We start from the raw sequence: 17,921 nt of genomic DNA, 5'->3' as shown, positions 1-17,921 counted from the left end.
CGTTTGATAGTAGAAATTTCCTCCCAGTTGGTCACACATTATAAGTCCATGCCAGTTTCATGGATTTATATTGTGTGACCAACTTGTCTCAAACCCTTTTCCAAGTGATGCTCAAAGTCGCTTGGAAAAAAAAAAAAACGCATGCAAAATCCGCATGTGTTTTTTCTGCCAAGGAGATGCAGATATGCTCAGGAAATTTCTGCTTCAAATCTGCACATACCCATAGGGGTGTGATCCTCGTATTCAGTCATGGATTTCGCCGCATTTAGTCAGGGCTGGCGCCACCCACGCAGCTGAATTTTGCTCCCGGCTAGCGCTGACATAAGTGGGGCGCATGCGCAGTTTTACATGGCCAACCGCGGCTCCCTGCGTTGAGGCTCTGTAGTTCCCAGCTTCACTGCGCATGCGCTGTGATGAGCGGCTCCGGCCGCACACAGTGAAGCTGGGAACTTCACTACGCATACCCCTATGACTAAAACTAGCAGGTAGGATAGAAGTATATAAAATGTTATAGACTGATTGATTATATTAGCACCAATTTTAATGAAAAAAGCGTGTTAGTGATGCACATTGGGGCAGTTTACCTAGTAGATGGGACATGACAGGTTCCCTTTTAAAGGCTATGATTTAGAAACTTATTTTTGGGTTACAGATTTTAACATTTTTTTTTTAAAGCATTCTTACTTTGCAGCATTTTTTCTACACCTGCCTAAAACTTGTGCACAATACTGTGTGTGTCTGTACAAAGTAGAGAAGAACCTGGTATACTTGAGGTGGAAGTTACAAAGTTCCTCTTCCAGCATTGGAAGACAGGGTAGCAGAGAGGGTTACAGGTGCCATATCCCGCTGTTGAAGGTAATGCCATTGGACTTTATAAATAATGCTTCACTAAAGCCCTCTGATTGTATATAGCTGTCCTCTTATAGCTATGGATAGGTCACTGAAGTTTCTCTGGTAACTGTCCACATATAGTTTACTTCATTCGAACTTCCCTAGAGAAGTTTCAGAGACTTAAAGCGCATCTGTCAGCAGGATTGTGCTCAGTAAACTACATACACTGATTAATATGATACCTTGGTTGATGAAATCCGTCCAGTGTTTTTTATGTAATCTTTACTTTCAGTTTGGAGATAATGATATTCTCGTGCTTCGGGGCAGCCTGTGGGTGGCGCTCTATCTGGTGCTCTGCTTACATATTCATCTGTATGCTCTTATGACAGCTCACTGTGCCTTCTACAAACTGAAAGTAAAGGTTATACAAGAACCACAGGACTGATTTTACCAAGCAAGGTATCACATTAATCAGTGTAATGGTGCCCTCCTGACAGTGTATGTAGTTTACTGAGCACAATCCTGCTGACAGGTGTACTTTAAGTTCATTATATAGTCACTCAGAGGGCTTTAGTAGAGCAGTACAGAGCCCCATGCCACAAGCATCAACTTCTGCAGGTGGGCAACCTCATCAGCAGAGCTCAGGCATTCCTAGGAAGTTTTCATAGATTTTCCATCTCCAGCAACTCACCCAAGCAGCTTCCTCTACATGTGCAAAGCCAAGTGTCTTCTTGGCGGTAACCCTGGCTTTTCCCACCACCTTGGCCATCAAACTTTCATTTAGAGTGCTCCTCCTTTCTCTCTGCCTGATGAAGATAGGGCTAAAATATCATGTGATCATAGTGTAAGGGCTTGTTCACACTTTGCATTTTGATGTGTTTTTTTTCCTCCTTATGGTAAAATGCTGCAGGGTTTTTTAACAAAATCAGTAAAGTGAAAGATTTATGAAATCTCATGCACAAGCTGCTTCTTTTTTCCGATATGAACCTTTAGGCTATGTGCCCACGTTGCAGAAATGAAGCAGAAAATTTCTGCTTCATTTCTGCAAGTCCTCTCCCGGAAAAACGCATGCGGAATTCCGTAAGCGTTTATCGCGCGTTTTCGACATGCGGAATTGCCTTGCGTTTTTTCATGCATTGAATAAGGCAATTCCGCTTGCGGAAACGCAAAATTAATGAACATGCTGCGGATTTTTGAACGCAGCATAAAAAAATCCGCAGCATGGGTATAGGACTTGCGGATTCTCATTGGGGACCATGGGGTGCCGATTACCAAGCGTTTTACAAGCGTTTCTGCTGCGGAAATTCCGCATCAAAAACGCTTGTAATCCGCAACGTGGGCACGAAGCCTCAAAGCGTTTTTTTCAAGTTTTCAGCAGGTCAATTCTGTCAGCATTTTTCACCCGTTCAAATGAATGGGGAGAAAAACGCCAGCTAAGATGCATCAAAAAGGTATCAATTTTACGCAGTTTTTGCTGCAGAAAAATCGACAGCAAATAGTAAACAAATGCACTAATCCTAATAGTGTCTTGTATAGATTGATGGGAGTTGTGGGATAACAGAAGGTTGGTCTTTACTGTGTGTGTTTGCAGAGCGAGGCCACCTGGTGTGAATAATCTTGCTGCCCAGGTGGCATGTACAGGCAGAAGATAATGACATCTTGCACTCCTATTGGCATTCTGTCTTCAGCTCACACGTGTACATTTCCATGTATATAACACATAGCACACCTCTTCTAATTGTTGATCACACCAAATGATATGCTGCACGTTGTCTCCTAATTATAGTTGTGGTCATTGCTCAAGAAATGGCATATCTTCTTGATATGATATCATAGTGCTTGCTATGTCATTCCCGCTGGCTCTTTGCCTAATAGTATTTGGTAAACACAGGGTTAACCTGAGCCAGGAAGAGCAGTGACTGTTTCCTAAATATAAGATGGTAACATTGTTTCTGTCATGTGGTGTTGTGTTTTTTTTTTTGCTCAGCAACAAGTGAATGAGTGTCACCAAGGCCAGGAATAGATGTAGAAAAGTTTAGTTTATCAACTGCTGTAAAGGCACAGACCTAAGTGATTAAAGGGGTACCTTGCTTTCAGCTAATAAATGTTACATCCCTGTGTATTGTAAGGTTATGACATTTTTCTGTATGCATTTTGTATTAATTTCTCATGATTTTTCAAGATCTCTGCTTTTTGCCTTTCTATAAGAACTTTCATTGTTTGCATTCTAGACAATGTAAATCTGTATGATATGCAGCTAATCTTCAGGTTAACAGCATTATTATACTGCCCGGCGCCTGCACGCAGCCAAGTGCTGCGGGGAGAAGATTAACTTTTATTCTCCTCGCCAGCATTCGGATTCCGTCATGAAGGCGGCGTGGTGTCAGTCACCGGTCTGATAATGCAGAGCGGCCACTGTAACCACGTCCCCGGTCCTGACTGACACTTCCTCTGCATTGCAGTCGGGGCTGGGGGCGCAGTTACAGTGGCCGCTCTGTATTCTCAGAGCTGTGACTGAAAGCAAATGCCGGGAGAATAAAGTTAATTTTCTCCCCGCTGCATTCGGCTGTGTGCAGGCACCGGGAAGCATAATAACACTGTTAACCTGTAGATTAACCTCATATCTGCAGGTTAATAGTGTTATTTCTGGTGACAGGTTCCCTTTAAATAATGCTCATTGAGTCTGCGTAGAAATTGACCTATGGTGCAGTTTTCATGTATTAGCTGCTGATTGTTTATGTATTTCAGTTTCTAAAGTAGATAATGGTAAACAATATGGAACTATAATCCTGCCCGAATTACTGGGATTTAGATAAAAAAGTGTAGCAGAGCAGTAGTGTAAGTGCCTGACAGCATAACATGGTTGATCAGTCAAACACTGAGTGCTGTTAAGTAAATATTTTTTGCGTAAATATGCTTTTTTTTCTTTAAACTGCATGCTTCCAATTTAAAAGGCCAGTTCAACAAATTTGGATTCTGTGGTAATGATCTTTCTGATAGCATGCAATCAAAAACTTGCTTGTTTTTGCAAAAAAAAAAAAGAAAAAAGCAGTCAACTGCACATGGTTTTTGACTGTATCAACCAGGGCTGTGGAGTCAGTAAGCCAAACCTCCGACTTCTCAATTTCCATGACACCGACTCCGATTTCCCTCATACATGGTTCATGGTTAAGCGATCAATTTACTGTAGCACAGATTAATCTCAGCTAAAAGTCTAGACCCTTAGATCAGGAATAGGACAGACATTTATAGGACATTTAATAACTTTCCCAAATTTTTACGAAAAAATATTCCCCACAAACTGCATTGAACTACTGTACCCAATTTATATTGTATTTTAGGAGTCGGTCCATTTTATACCGACTCTGACTCCACCAAAATTGACTCCGACTCCATGACTCCAACTCCACTGCCCTGGTATCAACTGCCCTTTCTGACCTTACCCTTAAAGGAAATCTGTCAGGAGGTTTTTACTACCTCTTCTGAACAGCATGATGTAGGCAAAGAGACCCTGATTCCATCAATGTGTCACTTAGTTTACAGGATGCAGCGGTTCTTAGATGTAGAATGCGACAGAGCTGAGAAGGCTGCCCCGTCCCGTACCGCAGACTCACAGGAGGAGACGTGGTCGGACCAGTGCTCACATGCATAACTAATTTAAGCAATGTCAATGTCCTAGTCATAAATCAATGCCCTTGTCCTAGTCAATGGCAGCCACTGTTGCTTTGCAGCGCTGGGGACCTGGGTTCAAATTCCACCAAGGACAACATCTGCCAGGAGTTTGTATGTTCTCCCTGTGTTTGTGTGGGTTTCCTCCCACACTCCGAAGACATACTGATAGGGAATGTAGATTGTGAGCCCTAATGGGGACAGTGCTGATAATGTCTTTAAATTGTCTGAATTGTAAAGCGCTGTGGAATATGTTGACGCTATATAAATAAAAAGATTATTATAAATCCTTCACTGTAAGTAAGCAGCACACAGCCTGATAAGTGGTGCATCCTTGAATTCAGTGTTTTAACTCCTACCTTATGCTGTCCTCAGATTACATGGCAAAAACCTGCTGACAGATTCCCTTTAAAGACTACGGACACCTTTCACTTGGACACCTTTCACTGTTATGCAGTTTGCAGCCTGATCCAAGTTTCAGATTTTTCTCTTGGGATTGTCTCTCCCTGTAATACATGCAGGATATGAGGTCTGTGTATATCCAGGGCGATGCAGTCTTCAATGCTTATAAGTACACCTTCTAACCTGCACTCATTTCCTCTTCTTGATTTTTACTCCTTATCTGCCTTTTGTGAGACCCTAGATCAGTGTTTCTCAACACCAGTCCTCGCACGATCAACTGGTCATATTTTCAGGATTTCCTTAGTATTGCCCAGGTCAGGGGTGGGAAACCTCTGGACTGTGGGCTGTTTTGTGGCCCACGATGAACTTTTCTCTGGCTCCCGGGCAGATTGCCAAAGACCCCAGTGCTCTGGCAGGTGTCAGCCCTTTAATTTCTTCTTGCACTGTGATCATGCACACACAGCGTTCAATACTGAATGCCGCATCGCATGCATTGAAGGATAATGTTCTCTGTGGGAGGAGCTAGGGCAATGCGCTTGTACCACGGATAAAGATACCAGAGGCAGCCCCAGCGTCTCCTGGGCGCTGTGTCTGCTCCTGCCCCGGCGTCTCCTGGGCGCTGTGTCTGCTCCTGCCCCGGCGTCTCCTGGGCGCTGTGTCTGCTCCTGCCCCGGCGTCTCCTGGGCGCTGTGTCTGCTCCTGCCCCGGCGTCTCCTGGGCGCTGTGTCTGCTCCTGCCCCGGCGTCTCCTGGGCGCTGTGTCTGCTCCTGCCCCGGCGTCTCCTGGGCGACATATAATGCAGGTCTCCCCCCCCCCGCCCGTGTTCTATAAATGAAACATGAGCCGTGATGAAATCCCCACTGTGAGGAGACCTGCAGTGTAATATACATCTGTGTTCGGTACAACTTACTGCTGCAAGTTCTTTACAAAACTTCTCTCAGAGCGTCTCCTGCCCTACAGACCGATGCAAATCTGGAAAAGCAACTGCAAGTAGTAACATCATCCATACTACGTAACATCACACCAAAGATGCCGTTCAAGCCGTCGCATTAGGGGCGAGTTAATTAAATGTTTGATCAAATATAGCAGAGTAATTTTCATGTTGATAATTTTGTTCGGGCCGCGATGGATGGTATAAATATCCAAATGGCCCTTGGCAGAAAAACGATTCCCCACCCCTGTCCTAGGTGATAATTCCATCACCTGTGCAATACTAAGGAAGTTCTGAAAACTAGTGTAGTGTTGAGCGCAAGTGCTCGCTACTCTAGTTTGCATCGGGTGCTCGGGTATGCACAGAGTATCTCGGCTCCTCGAGTGACATGCCATGTATGGCAGACCATCCCCGCGAGGTTTTTTTTTTGGCTGTATAGCAGCCGCAAAACATATGGGGTGGAGACTCGAGCATGTCACTTGAGCACCCGCGATACTCTGTGTATACCCGAGCACCCGATGCAAACTCAAGTAGCGAGCACTTGCTCTCAACACTACTGAAAACATGATCTGTTTGTGGCTCTTGAGGACTGGAGTTGGGGAACCCTGCTCTAGATACTTCTCCCTGCTCCACACTGTGGAGATCTGTGTACAACCCCCATCCTGATCAGAACTCAAACAGTCGGCATAGGCACGTATAAGGTGGTTTATTTCAGGTTAGGGGACCCGCCTTGGTCCTGACATGACAGTCTGTACTTGTCCTGTGAACATCGTACATGTGAATCCTGCGTTACTGCAGCTGACTTCATTTGTTGCTTGTTTGTGGGTCTTTCAGCCTTAGGCTATGTGCCCACGATGCAGAAATGAAGCAGAAAATTTCTGCAGCATTTCTGCATCTCCCTGGCAGAAAAAACGCATGCAGATTGTGCATGCGTTTTTCCTGCAGAATACATGCGTATCCACATGCGTTAACCCATGTGTTTCCGCATGCGGACTGACAAGCGCTTTCCAGGCGATAGCATCACTTGGAAAGTGCTTGACAACTAGGTCACACTATATAAATCCATGCAAACGGCATGGATTTATATAGTGTGACCGTAAAAATAAAAAAAAATAAAGCTATACTCACCCCCGATGCCCCGGCGTGTGCTGCAGCGCTCGTCCTGGCTTCTTCCGGGTTGCCGGGCTATCGCGAGACATCATCGTCATCTCAGGTCCTGGAAGGAGAAGCGCTGCCGGCAAGCAGAGAGAAGCCGCCGGACAGGTGAATATAACTTTATTTATTATTTTATTCTTTTTTTTACAGGTACAATGGTACCCAGGTCTGGATGAGAGTCTCCTCTTCTCCAGAACTGGGTACCATCCGCACATAGAGACGCATGATATCCGCTTGTACAAATGTACAGACGCGGATATTATGCATCTCAATGCAAGTCAATGGCGGCGCTTCCGCAAAATTAATGAACATGCTGCGGATTTATGAGCGCTGCAGAAACGCTGCGGAAAAATCCGCAGCATGTGCATTGACATTGCGGAATGCCATTGGGGACCATGGGGTGCGGATTACCATGCGTTTTTGATGCGGAAATTCCGCAGCGGAAACGCATGAAAAACGCATCATGTGTACGCAGCCTAAGGTTTTGTCTTAAGCATGTGAAATGTATGTTCAGTGTGGTTGAGATCTGGTGATTGACATTGCAGAATATTCCACTTCTGTCTTAAACTCCTGGGTTGCTTTCGCAGTATGTTTTGAGTCATTTAACATCAATACCGTGAAGTGTCGTCCAGTCAACCTTGCTGCATTTGGTTGAATATGAGCAGAAAGTATAGACCTGTACACTTCAAGATTCATCCTGCTTCTTTTGTCTTCAGTCACATCATTAATAAACATTAGTGACCCAGTGCCATTGGTAGCCATGCATGCCCATGCCATCACACTGCCACCATATTTTACAGAGGATGTCGTGTGCCTTTGGATCCTGAGTTGTTCAAAACCTTCTCCATACTTTCTTCTTCCCATTATACTGGTACAGGTTGATCTTGGTTTCATCTGTCCAAAGAATGCTTTTCCAGAGCTGGGCTGGATTCTTTAAATGGTTATTGTTGGCAAAGTCTAATCTGGCCTTTCTATTTTTAAGGCTGATTATGATTTGCACCTTATGGTGAACCCACTGTATTTGCGATCATGTCTTCTCTTTATGCTAGACTTAGATACTGAAACAACTCCTTCCTGGAGAGTGTTATTCACATGGGTGGATGTGAAGGGGCTTTTCTTCTCCATGGAAAGGATTCTGTGATCATCCACCACTGCTGGTCATCCAGGCCTTTTTGACTTCACAAGCTCACCAATGCACTCCTTTTTTTGCATAACGTATCAGTCTCTTGATTTGGCAACGCCTAACATTTTATCCTATGATAAATTTCTATTTTTTTTTTTCAGCCTTATGAAGGTCTGTTTCTTTTCTGTTGAGGGCTCCTTTGCCCTCTTTTTGTAAGTTCACAGGAACAGGTTCCAAATGCAAATGCTCCACCTGGAATCAGCTCCAAACCTTTTACCTGCTTAATTGATGATGGATTAACGAGGAAATAGTGCATGCAGCGCATTAAAGAGCTCTTGGTATATCTGTACAATTACTTTAGGTCCCTTTTAAAAGAGACTGCTACATATTAAGGAGCTGTAATTCCTAAACCCTTATACCAATTAATATGTGAATACCCTCAAATTAAAGCCGAGAGTCTGCACTTTAAGCCCATATTGATTTATAAAACTGTATTTTGAATATGTTTTGGTAAACAGCTATAATGCCAAAACTTGTCACTTTCCAAATATTTCTGGACCTAACTGTATATAGCACAGTCATGCCTTTTTAAAGGTGCACCTACTGGTGACAAATGCACTCTACAGCCTCCTTTTTTATTGCATGAAAATATGTATCCATTTCTCATTTGTTTTTGGAATTAGTCACTAATATTTCAAGAAAGGAGACGTATCCAAAGAAGAAGAAATATAACAAGTTATCATGTGTTGTCCAGTATAATTTGTAATAACCTCTGTTGTGAAGATTACATATTACTTTCATCTGATATTTTCTTCTGCTGAAACATTCTTTAGTTTTCCAGAAATCACATGAGTCTATACTTGTTGCTTATATACTGCAGTTTAACTTAGCTATATGTGGTTGTTACTGCACGTGATAGATCACATACTTAGATAAAAATGCAAGATGCGTGCCTCAATATTTGTTTCCTCTTTTTACCATCTCTAAATTAAAACGGCTGATTTTTATTTTATTTTTTTTTTCCCCCAGAACTATCAATGAATGTCACTTATATTTAATTTATGGCATCTGCGTGGGACCTAAACCCAAGCAACTGTGCTATTACTACTGTATTTTAAAACATTTTGAAGTATACTTAAAGGGAACCTGTCACCTCCTGGGAGATATCAGACCCCCACTATGAGCATACAGGTTATAGAAAAGTAAATCTATACATACCTGTATGGCCCACAGTAGAGGTTTGATTGCCGAAAAATCTGTTTTTATAAACTCCGTGCTTATTATTCCCCCCAAATCCCCGCCTATATGCTTGATTATCATTATCCCTCCCCTGCACATCACAGGGCCCTGTGATGTGCACTGTTCCCCCTGACTTCCCGGGCACGCGCAAAGCGCCACTTACATAGAGCACGCTTTGCTTCATTCCGGCCCTGTCTCTCTGTGCATGAGTCTTTAAGGGAACTTGTCTTTTTGTATTTGTCTGATAAATTGTATGTAGAAGGAGCAGAATTACATGTAGGTATATTGGAAAGGATTCAGTATAACTTGTATTTTAACCCCTAATGACCAGAGCATTTTCAGTTTTTGCGTTTTCTTTTTTTGCTCCCCTTCTTCCCAGAGCCAGAACTTTTTTACTTTTTGTTCAGTATGGCCGTGTGAGGGCTTATATTTTGCGGGACGAGTTGTGCTTTTAAACATCATCACTAGTTTTACCATATTATGTACTGGAAAACGGGGGGGGGGGGGATTCCAAATGCAGTGAAATTGCAAAAAAAAAAAAAAAATGCAATTCCACAGTTGTGTGGTTTTTTCTTTTTTTTTTTTTTTTTTTTTTTTTTATACCACGTTCACTGAATGCTAAAACGTCTGACCTGCCATTATTATTCTCCAGGTCATTACGAGTTCGTAGACACCCTTTATTGCATTTTATTGCAATTTGCGGCGACCAAAAAATTGTAATTCTGGCGTTTGGAATTTTTTCCTCGTTACGCCGTTTACCGATCGGATTAATTTTTTTTTATATTGATAGATCAGGGGGTGATTTAAACTTTTATATATTTTTTAACATTTTTAAAACATATTTTTTTTTACACTTTTTGCTTGCTTTAATAGACTCCTTAGGAGACAAGAAGCAGCAGCTGTCCGATCGCCTCTGCTACATAGAGGTGATGAGCTTATGTAGTAGAAATGCTCACTTTCTTTGAGCGCCGACCACTGGGTGGCGCTCCTAGCAAACGAGACATGACAACCACAGGGGTCTGCTGCAGAGCCAGGGTTGTCATGCTCACGCATCGGTGATCTGCGATCACGTGACGGGGTCACCGGGCGGCGCTGTTAAATGCCGCTGTCAGAGATTGACAGCGGCATTTAACTGGTTAACAGCCGCGGGTGGATCGTGGCTGTTGCGGGCACATTTCAGCTGTAAGAATCAGCTGACATATGCCCGGTTCAGTGCGGGCTCACCGCCGGAGCCCCCGCTTAAGTGGCCTTTCCGACGTGGTGCGTACTATTACTGACCACGTCGGAAAGGGGTTAATCGTTGAAATCCCTGGAGTATGTATGAATGAGTCCAGTGGGTGATCCTACTAAGAGATTGACAGCTGTCTCTGCATGCACAGTCAAACAGGGAAGACTCAATCACTAAATAGGACCACCCACTGGACTCGTGTGCATACAGTTACCAGGGATTTCAATAAATAAAAAATACAAGCTGCACTGAAACTTTTCAAACAAAAATGTTCCTCCATCCTGCCTGTATATCATATACTATTTTCAACATTAATTTTCCTTTAAATAGCCCTAGTGGCCAGTGTGAAAATTGCAAGATTACTACCGATAATTGTATAAAAAAAAATAATAAAGAAAAAATGGCAACTTACACCTAAGACAAAACTTAATTTAAGCAATAGGTAATGTGATGATTACCATCCAATACTTAAGTCCAAGCTCCAGCATATTACTGTTTCAGCAAATTGGGTGGGATTTATAGATATGATATATGATTTTGCTGTGTAAACTATCCTGTAGTGCGTATTTTGAAGTTCGCATAATGTTAATTTCTTTTGTGAGTGCGATGACTTTTCTGTGTGGATTTCCAACATAGAATTAAATTAAATATGGAAAATCTGCAGGTAAAAAAACGCACATGTGGAAATGCACTAAAAACTAATTTAATCCGCATATGACTGTATCAACAAAGTTTTCAAGTGTTAAAAACAAAGCGGCTTTAGTTAAAACCTTACATAGCCTACACTGGTTTTTGTCTCTTGTTGATAAGTTCCCAGTTCTTCATATTGTCGATTTTCTGCACCTTTTAGATAAATTAGGTTGCTTGATTTTTTCATTCAGTTTTTGAGTTTTCTTTTACATGCGTTACTTTTGTTTTTTGATTTCCCCAAAGTAGTTATCCGTGCTCTGTCTTGTAATACCAGATTATAGTGTAGTTCTTTGATAACGGATATTTCTGCTGCTATCAGGTTCTTTCATTGCCAAAATACGATTTTTATTGTTTTTGTATATAAAAAAAATGTATTTTCCAAATGTTGTGAATAATACTTTTGATAAATTAACCTTGATCTGTCTTGATTTCAGATGATCTGCAGAAACGGGTTGAGGAACTGGAGAGAACGAATGCAGAAAATCTCCAGATTAAAGCACAACTAGAGCAAGAATTTAATCAAAAGAGGGCAAAATTTAAAGAACTTTATTTGGCTAAAGAGGGTAAGCTTATTATAAACATGCTTTAGCCCCTTTCAATTCAAGATTTAGGTTTTATGCTCAGATTCTTTGACAAATCCGTCAGGTTTGCCATAAGAAAGTTTGATAAGTGAACTTGGCTAAAGACCCTTTTCATACTAGCATTGTGTACTATAGGCACGTTTCTGGGCCCACATTACGACCAGCTTGTGTAAAGCTGGACAAAATAGACTTGGCAGCTCTTGTGTGTTATGTTACTGTTATCTCAGTATATTTGGTTTATTTTTATGTTAAGAATATTAATTTCAGCCAAATCGAACATGCACAGGGTTTTAGTTTATCTAGTCACTGGCGTGTTTACACTTTGTTGTGCAAGTTTATTCACAAATGCTTTTTTTTACTTAGATGTTTAACTTTTCATTTTAGGATAGGATTCTCTTGTGACTTTATTGCAAGTTATATATTGAGTTTTATGCAATTGTGACTTAACTTGTTACTTTAAAGGGGTTGTCCACTACTTTTACATTGATGCCCTATCCTACGGATAGGGCATCAATGTATGATCGGCTGGTGTCCCGCATGCGGCACCCTCGTCGATCAGCTGGTATCTGTGCCGGCGGCAGCCACCTCCGGTCGTAAGTGCTCACCTGCGGGGCTCCGCCGTCAAGTGGTAGTGGCCGCCGCGGTGTACTGCAGATCCGCCTCCCATTAAATTGAATAGGAGGCGGATGTGCAGTACACCTCAGCTGCCACTACCACTTGACGGCGAAGCCCCGCAGGTGAGCACTTCTGGCCGCCGCCGGCATCGATAACAGCTGATCGGTGGGGGTGCCGCGTGAGGGACCCCGGTCGATCATACGTTGATGCCCTATCTGTAGATGCTCTATCCTACAGATGGGGCATCAATGTAAAAGTAGTGGACAACTTCTTTAAGGGTTTATTTATTTTTTTTACTATTGGCCTAAGAACTAACCGGCAGAAAGTTGCTAACTACCTACCTGTTGTGCCCGGTGCCGATCCCTGCTGGCACAGAGCACTCGGAGACCGCTACTGCAGGTGATGCAGCAGTTTTTGCTGACATCACGTCGACAAAGCAGCGGCTTCTCTTCCACTCTGCTCTGTTGATGAGCCGTGACTGCTGAATTTATGCTGATTGACAGCTGGCTCCCTGCGGCTGGGCAGCAGGGGAGCCAGCTGTCAAAATGCAGGGTGTTGGCTGTCAATCAGCATGACGTTGGCAGTCACAGCCCATCAACAGAGCAGAAGAGGAAAAGCTGTGCTGTTGACATGGAGCAGCTGAATCGCTGGCAGGAGCAGGTGGTGACTGCTCTGAGCCAGCACCAGCTAGAACAAGCATGTAGTTAACTCTGTTGCAACTACCTGTCTGTTGGTTTTTAGGCCCATAGGAAAAATAAATAAATAATCCATGACAAGGCCTTTAGTAGTTAGAATCACTTAGTAACCCTACAAAAAATGCAAAGTGCTGTCTTTGACTTACCAGACCTAAATGTTGTAAAAATATGCAGGATATTATTTCCGGAGTGTGGTCCAATATGGGAGATTAATTGTAAGATGTTAAAGTTCCAGTGTCCCGTAACTACTACTGTACTGTGAGTGCTCCAGGCATTTATGCGGTTTTATGAAATATTTGCCTGCACTTGTATATGAGGATACTTGCAAATAGTTAACTAAAAATAGAAACTAGTGTAGTGTATCTGTGCTGAAATTTTATTTGCAAATACACTAGTTTAAATAATTCGCTAACTATATGTGCAGAATTTTTATTTGGTCTTCACCTTGTAAGACATGTTAACTTCCTCCTGTGCAGAAGACTTAAAACGGCAGCATGCAGCTGTCCAAGCGTCACAAGAAGAGATCGCCCAGTTGAACCTTCAGCTCTTGCAAGCCCAAGGCGAGATGGAGAACATCAAAGCTATAGCTACAGTGTCCGAGAACACGAAGCAAGAAGCCATTGATGAAGTGAAAAAACAATGGCAGGAAGAGGTGGCTTCTCTCCAGGCTATTATGAAAGGTATGGTACAAATGTCTCATAATTTAAAAGGAGTCTGTCCAAAGTTTTGACCCTGTGAAAATGCTGAGATCTGCTTTCGCAAACCTTCCTGTATTTTTTATGGCACCATGAGTAAAGAAATGAAGCTTTATACTCCGTCTTTTTTTGTGTGTTGGAGGCGGTCCCTAATATTGGCAGATTAAAATATGATTTTACTAGAGTTTCTCCGATAGGAGAGATGCTAAGAAACTCCAATCACACAGTTCAGTGTTATCTCTGCCTTTTTGTCAACTTTACATCTGAAGATAGGCTTTCACTTAAAACTGCCTCCATCTTGCTACCCAGAGATGGTAGTCTTTAGTACTGTCAATATTGCTGCTGATGTAAAATACTGTACTATAATGTTTTATGTAAATGTAACATTTGTATAATTTTTTTCTATGTACGAGCTCACTCGGATGTCTGTTGTGAGACCCCCATCCTGGAAAATGTGACAAACTTAAGTTTTTGTTTATTTTCATGGTTGTTGTAACCATGCCTTTTTCTTATCTTAATAGACACGCTGCGAGAATATGAGCTTCAGTTTCATCGCAGATTGGAGCAGGAACGAGGCCAGTGGGGGCAGTACAGGGAGTCTGTGGAACGGGAGATTGCAGAACTTAGGAGGCGACTTTCTGAAGGTCACCAAGAGGAAAACCTGGAAAATGACATGAAGAAGGTATGCAAATTTTCATATGCACTTTTTCACCTTTTTGTTGTTCTAAGCTGTAAGATTTTTAAAATGTGCTTTTTTTTTTTTTTCTTTCAAAAATCTATCGCGTATTTTGTGCGAAGTAAAAAATAGACTTTACTGCGCCACAACATTGAGGGACAAATCTGGAAAACTAGGATCTGGCCGAAACTAATACATTAGCCCACAGCATAAAATGATGTCTAGACTTATTATTCAATTACATTGTGTTGGGTGGACATTTATGGAGCAGACTCAGGAGCTGAGCCTCCTCCTAACATAGCATGTTAGCATGTTAACATATGTGTGTATATATATATATGTATGTATGTATGTATGTAAATAATATATTTGGTATTGGCATTAGTGATGAGCGAACATGCTTGTTTAACCCCTTCATGACCAGGGCAGTTTCTGTTTTGAGTTTTCGTTTTTTGCTCCCCTTCTTCCCAGAGCCATAGCATTTTTATTTTTTGGACAATATGGCCATGTGAGGGCTTATTTTTTCCGGGGCGAGTTGTACTTTTAAACGCCATTACTAGTTTTACCATATCGTGTACTGGAAACGGGAAAAAAATTCCAAGTGCGGTGAAATTGTAAAAAAAAAAAAAAAAAATGCAATTCCACAGTTTTTTTTTTTTTTTTTTTTTTTTTTTCTTTCCCCGCTCACTGAATGCGAAAACTGGCCTGCCATTATTACTCTCCAGGTCATTACGAGTTTGTCGACACCAAACATGTATAGGTTCTTGTTTATTTAGGTTGTGAAAAAAAATCCAAAGTTTGCTTAAAAAAAAAAAAAAAAAAAAAGGCGCCATTTACGCCCGTAGCGTCTTTGTTTTTCGAGGCTGGGTGAGGGCTTATTTTTTTGCTCACCGAGCTGAAGTTTTTATTGATACCATTTTGGGGTAGATCCGATGTTTTGATCGCCCGTTATTGCATTTTATTGCAGTTTTGCAGCAACCAAAAAAACGTAAATCTGGCGTTTGGAATTTTTTTCTCGTTACGCCGTTTACCGATAGGATTAATTGTTTTTTTTTATAGTGCTAGATTGGGCGATTCTGAACACGGCAATACCATATATGTGTATGTGGGGTTTATTGTTTATTTTATTTTGAATGGGGCAAAAGGGGGTGATTTTAAACTTTTTATTTTTTTTATATTTTGTATATTTTTAAAAAACATATTTTTACACTTTTTGCTTGCTTCTATAGTCTCCATAGGAGACTATAGAAGCAGAAACTGTCCGATCGCCTCTGCTGCATAGAGGTGATGAACAGATCACCTCTGTGTAGCAGAAATGCTCCTGTGCTATGACTGCCGACCACTAGGTGGCGCTCATAGCAATCTTTACATGACCACCACTGGGGTCTGCTGCAGACCCAGGGTTGTCATGCCCCCTCATCAGTGACCCGCGATCACGTGACGTGGTCACCGATGGGCAGGGCCTAGGACTCCCTTCCCGGAATCGCAAGTTAAATGCCGCTGTCAAAGATTGACTGCGGCATTTAACTAGTTAACAGCCACGGGTGGATTGCGATTCCACCCGCGGCTGTTGTGGGCACATGTCAGCTGTAAGAATCAGCTGTCATGTGCCGGGTTCAGTGCGGGCTCAGTGCCGGAGCCCCCGCTGAACCGGCCTTTCCGATGTGGTGCGTACCATTACTGACCACTTTGGAAAGGGGTTAACCCTTTCACCGCATATGCGCGGGTGCTTACCCAGTATCTTCGGCGTGCTTGTGTATTATGTTAGAGTCCCTGCATCTGCATGATTTACAGCTGTTAGACTGCCTCAACACATGCAGGGATTGCTTGTTTGTTAGGGAATCCTCACATGTGTTGAGGCTGTGTTACAGCTGTACATTGCACATGCACATTGCATCACTTACAACGCTATGGGGCAGTGTACATTGCAACTAGGACGTGACAGGTTCCCTTTAATCGTACTGACTCAAAGAATCACGTTGCCAGGTCCTCTTTACCACACAGTGAACACGGCTAGCTTTCATTTTCAAGTTGTTGATGCAAAAACGTAAAAACTTGTGACCCTTTAAAGAACGGATAGAAAAAAACTAAAGTTGTAAAACAAATATTGGCCATGGCAGGAAAGTGTTAAGTTGCCTTTCATATATAAATAAACTGATATAAAACATTTTGCTGCTGATGATGTGTTTGACATTCTATACCTTTCCTTTTTTTTTTTTTTTAGCTATGATGTCTTCCAGCTCTGTATTTGTTTTGTCCTCTAAACATTTTTCAGCCATGCTGGTCTTACAGGATTTCATTGCCGATAACCAGTTTGGCAGTGTAGAAACCAGTAGAATCAAGTTTTCAGATCACCAGAAAAAAAATGTGAAAGGCTGCAGCAAAACAATTACCTTTTGAATTACATGTCACCTATTACCTTAGATTTCTGGCCTCAGTGGATGGCACAAGTTGTCCAAGTGTGACATACACAGCTTACACAAGTTACAGTATTCCTTTGTTCCACATTGAACAATGAACCTAAAGTTATTGAAACCTGAGTCCGCGAGAGACTCATTGGATCAGGAGTCACCAAAACCGCAGCCGAAAATTAGAGTAAAAGGAGAAAATGAAAGCGACCATAACTAATATAAATACAGTAATGTCTTGCATGGAAAAGTCAGAAGATCTGCGGAAGCCGAGTTTATTAGTAGCTCCACTGTATTTCTGAAATCTCCACGTGATATACTATGAATAACCCTAACTTGCCATATTCTGTATGCATGCAATTAATCCTGATCAGTTCTCGATATAATGCTTATTGTAGAAATTATAAATGGTCATTTCTTTTAAAAACAGGCCCAAGAAGATGCTGAAAAGTTGCGATCTGTAGTCATGCCCATGGAAAAGGAGATTGGTGCATTAAAGGAGAAGCTTTTTGAATCCGAGGAGAAGATAAAAGAGCTTGAGGCATCTAAGGTGCAAACAAAAGCCAAATATTTTGGTGTCCAAATAATATGGGTATCAATGCAATAATTACATAGTTTGGCAGATGATCTGTTCCTTAGGTTGCTACTAGTGTTGATCGAGAGTGTCTCATTAACCCTTTCGGCGCGCTATCTCTGCATGTGTTACAGCTGTCTAACAGCCGTAACACTTGCAGGCACGGCGTCAGTGAATGCGACGCAGAGAACGCCAAAATACTTGGCGAGCACCCGAGCGTGCACGTCGAAAAGGTTAATGAGACATACTTGATCAACACTAGTTGCCACTGTAAAGGAAGGGGGACTCCGCTTCCCACACTCACTCATACAATGAGCTACGCGCACCCCACAGCCAGTTCTTACATCCATACCACACTTTTTACTGCCACCACTCGCCGCTTTGATAGGCCAGCGAAATGCCGGCACTG

General features: G+C 42.2%; 1 protein-coding gene across 1 annotated transcript in view; it reads left to right on the top strand.

Moving 5' to 3' along the window:
- Positions 1–17,921, top strand: part of RABEP1 (rabaptin, RAB GTPase binding effector protein 1) — a 75,306-nt gene that overhangs the window by 14,931 nt on the left and 42,454 nt on the right. The window contains exons 2-5 of the mRNA XM_073665257.1: positions 11,703–11,831; positions 13,636–13,839; positions 14,376–14,536; positions 17,369–17,488. Of these exons, the coding sequence (XP_073521358.1) occupies positions 11,703–11,831; positions 13,636–13,839; positions 14,376–14,536; positions 17,369–17,488 (614 nt within the window). The remainder of the gene's footprint in view (positions 1–11,702; positions 11,832–13,635; positions 13,840–14,375; positions 14,537–17,368; positions 17,489–17,921) is intronic.

This window comes from Phyllobates terribilis, unplaced genomic scaffold, assembly GCF_046119375.1.
Source record: "Phyllobates terribilis strain yellow unplaced genomic scaffold, ASM4611937v1 Scaffold_2__4_contigs__length_985480577, whole genome shotgun sequence".
NCBI classification, from domain to species: domain Eukaryota; kingdom Metazoa; phylum Chordata; class Amphibia; order Anura; family Dendrobatidae; genus Phyllobates; species Phyllobates terribilis.
Note: the sequence above shows the minus strand (reverse complement) of the source record. Positions and strands in the feature narration are given on the sequence as shown.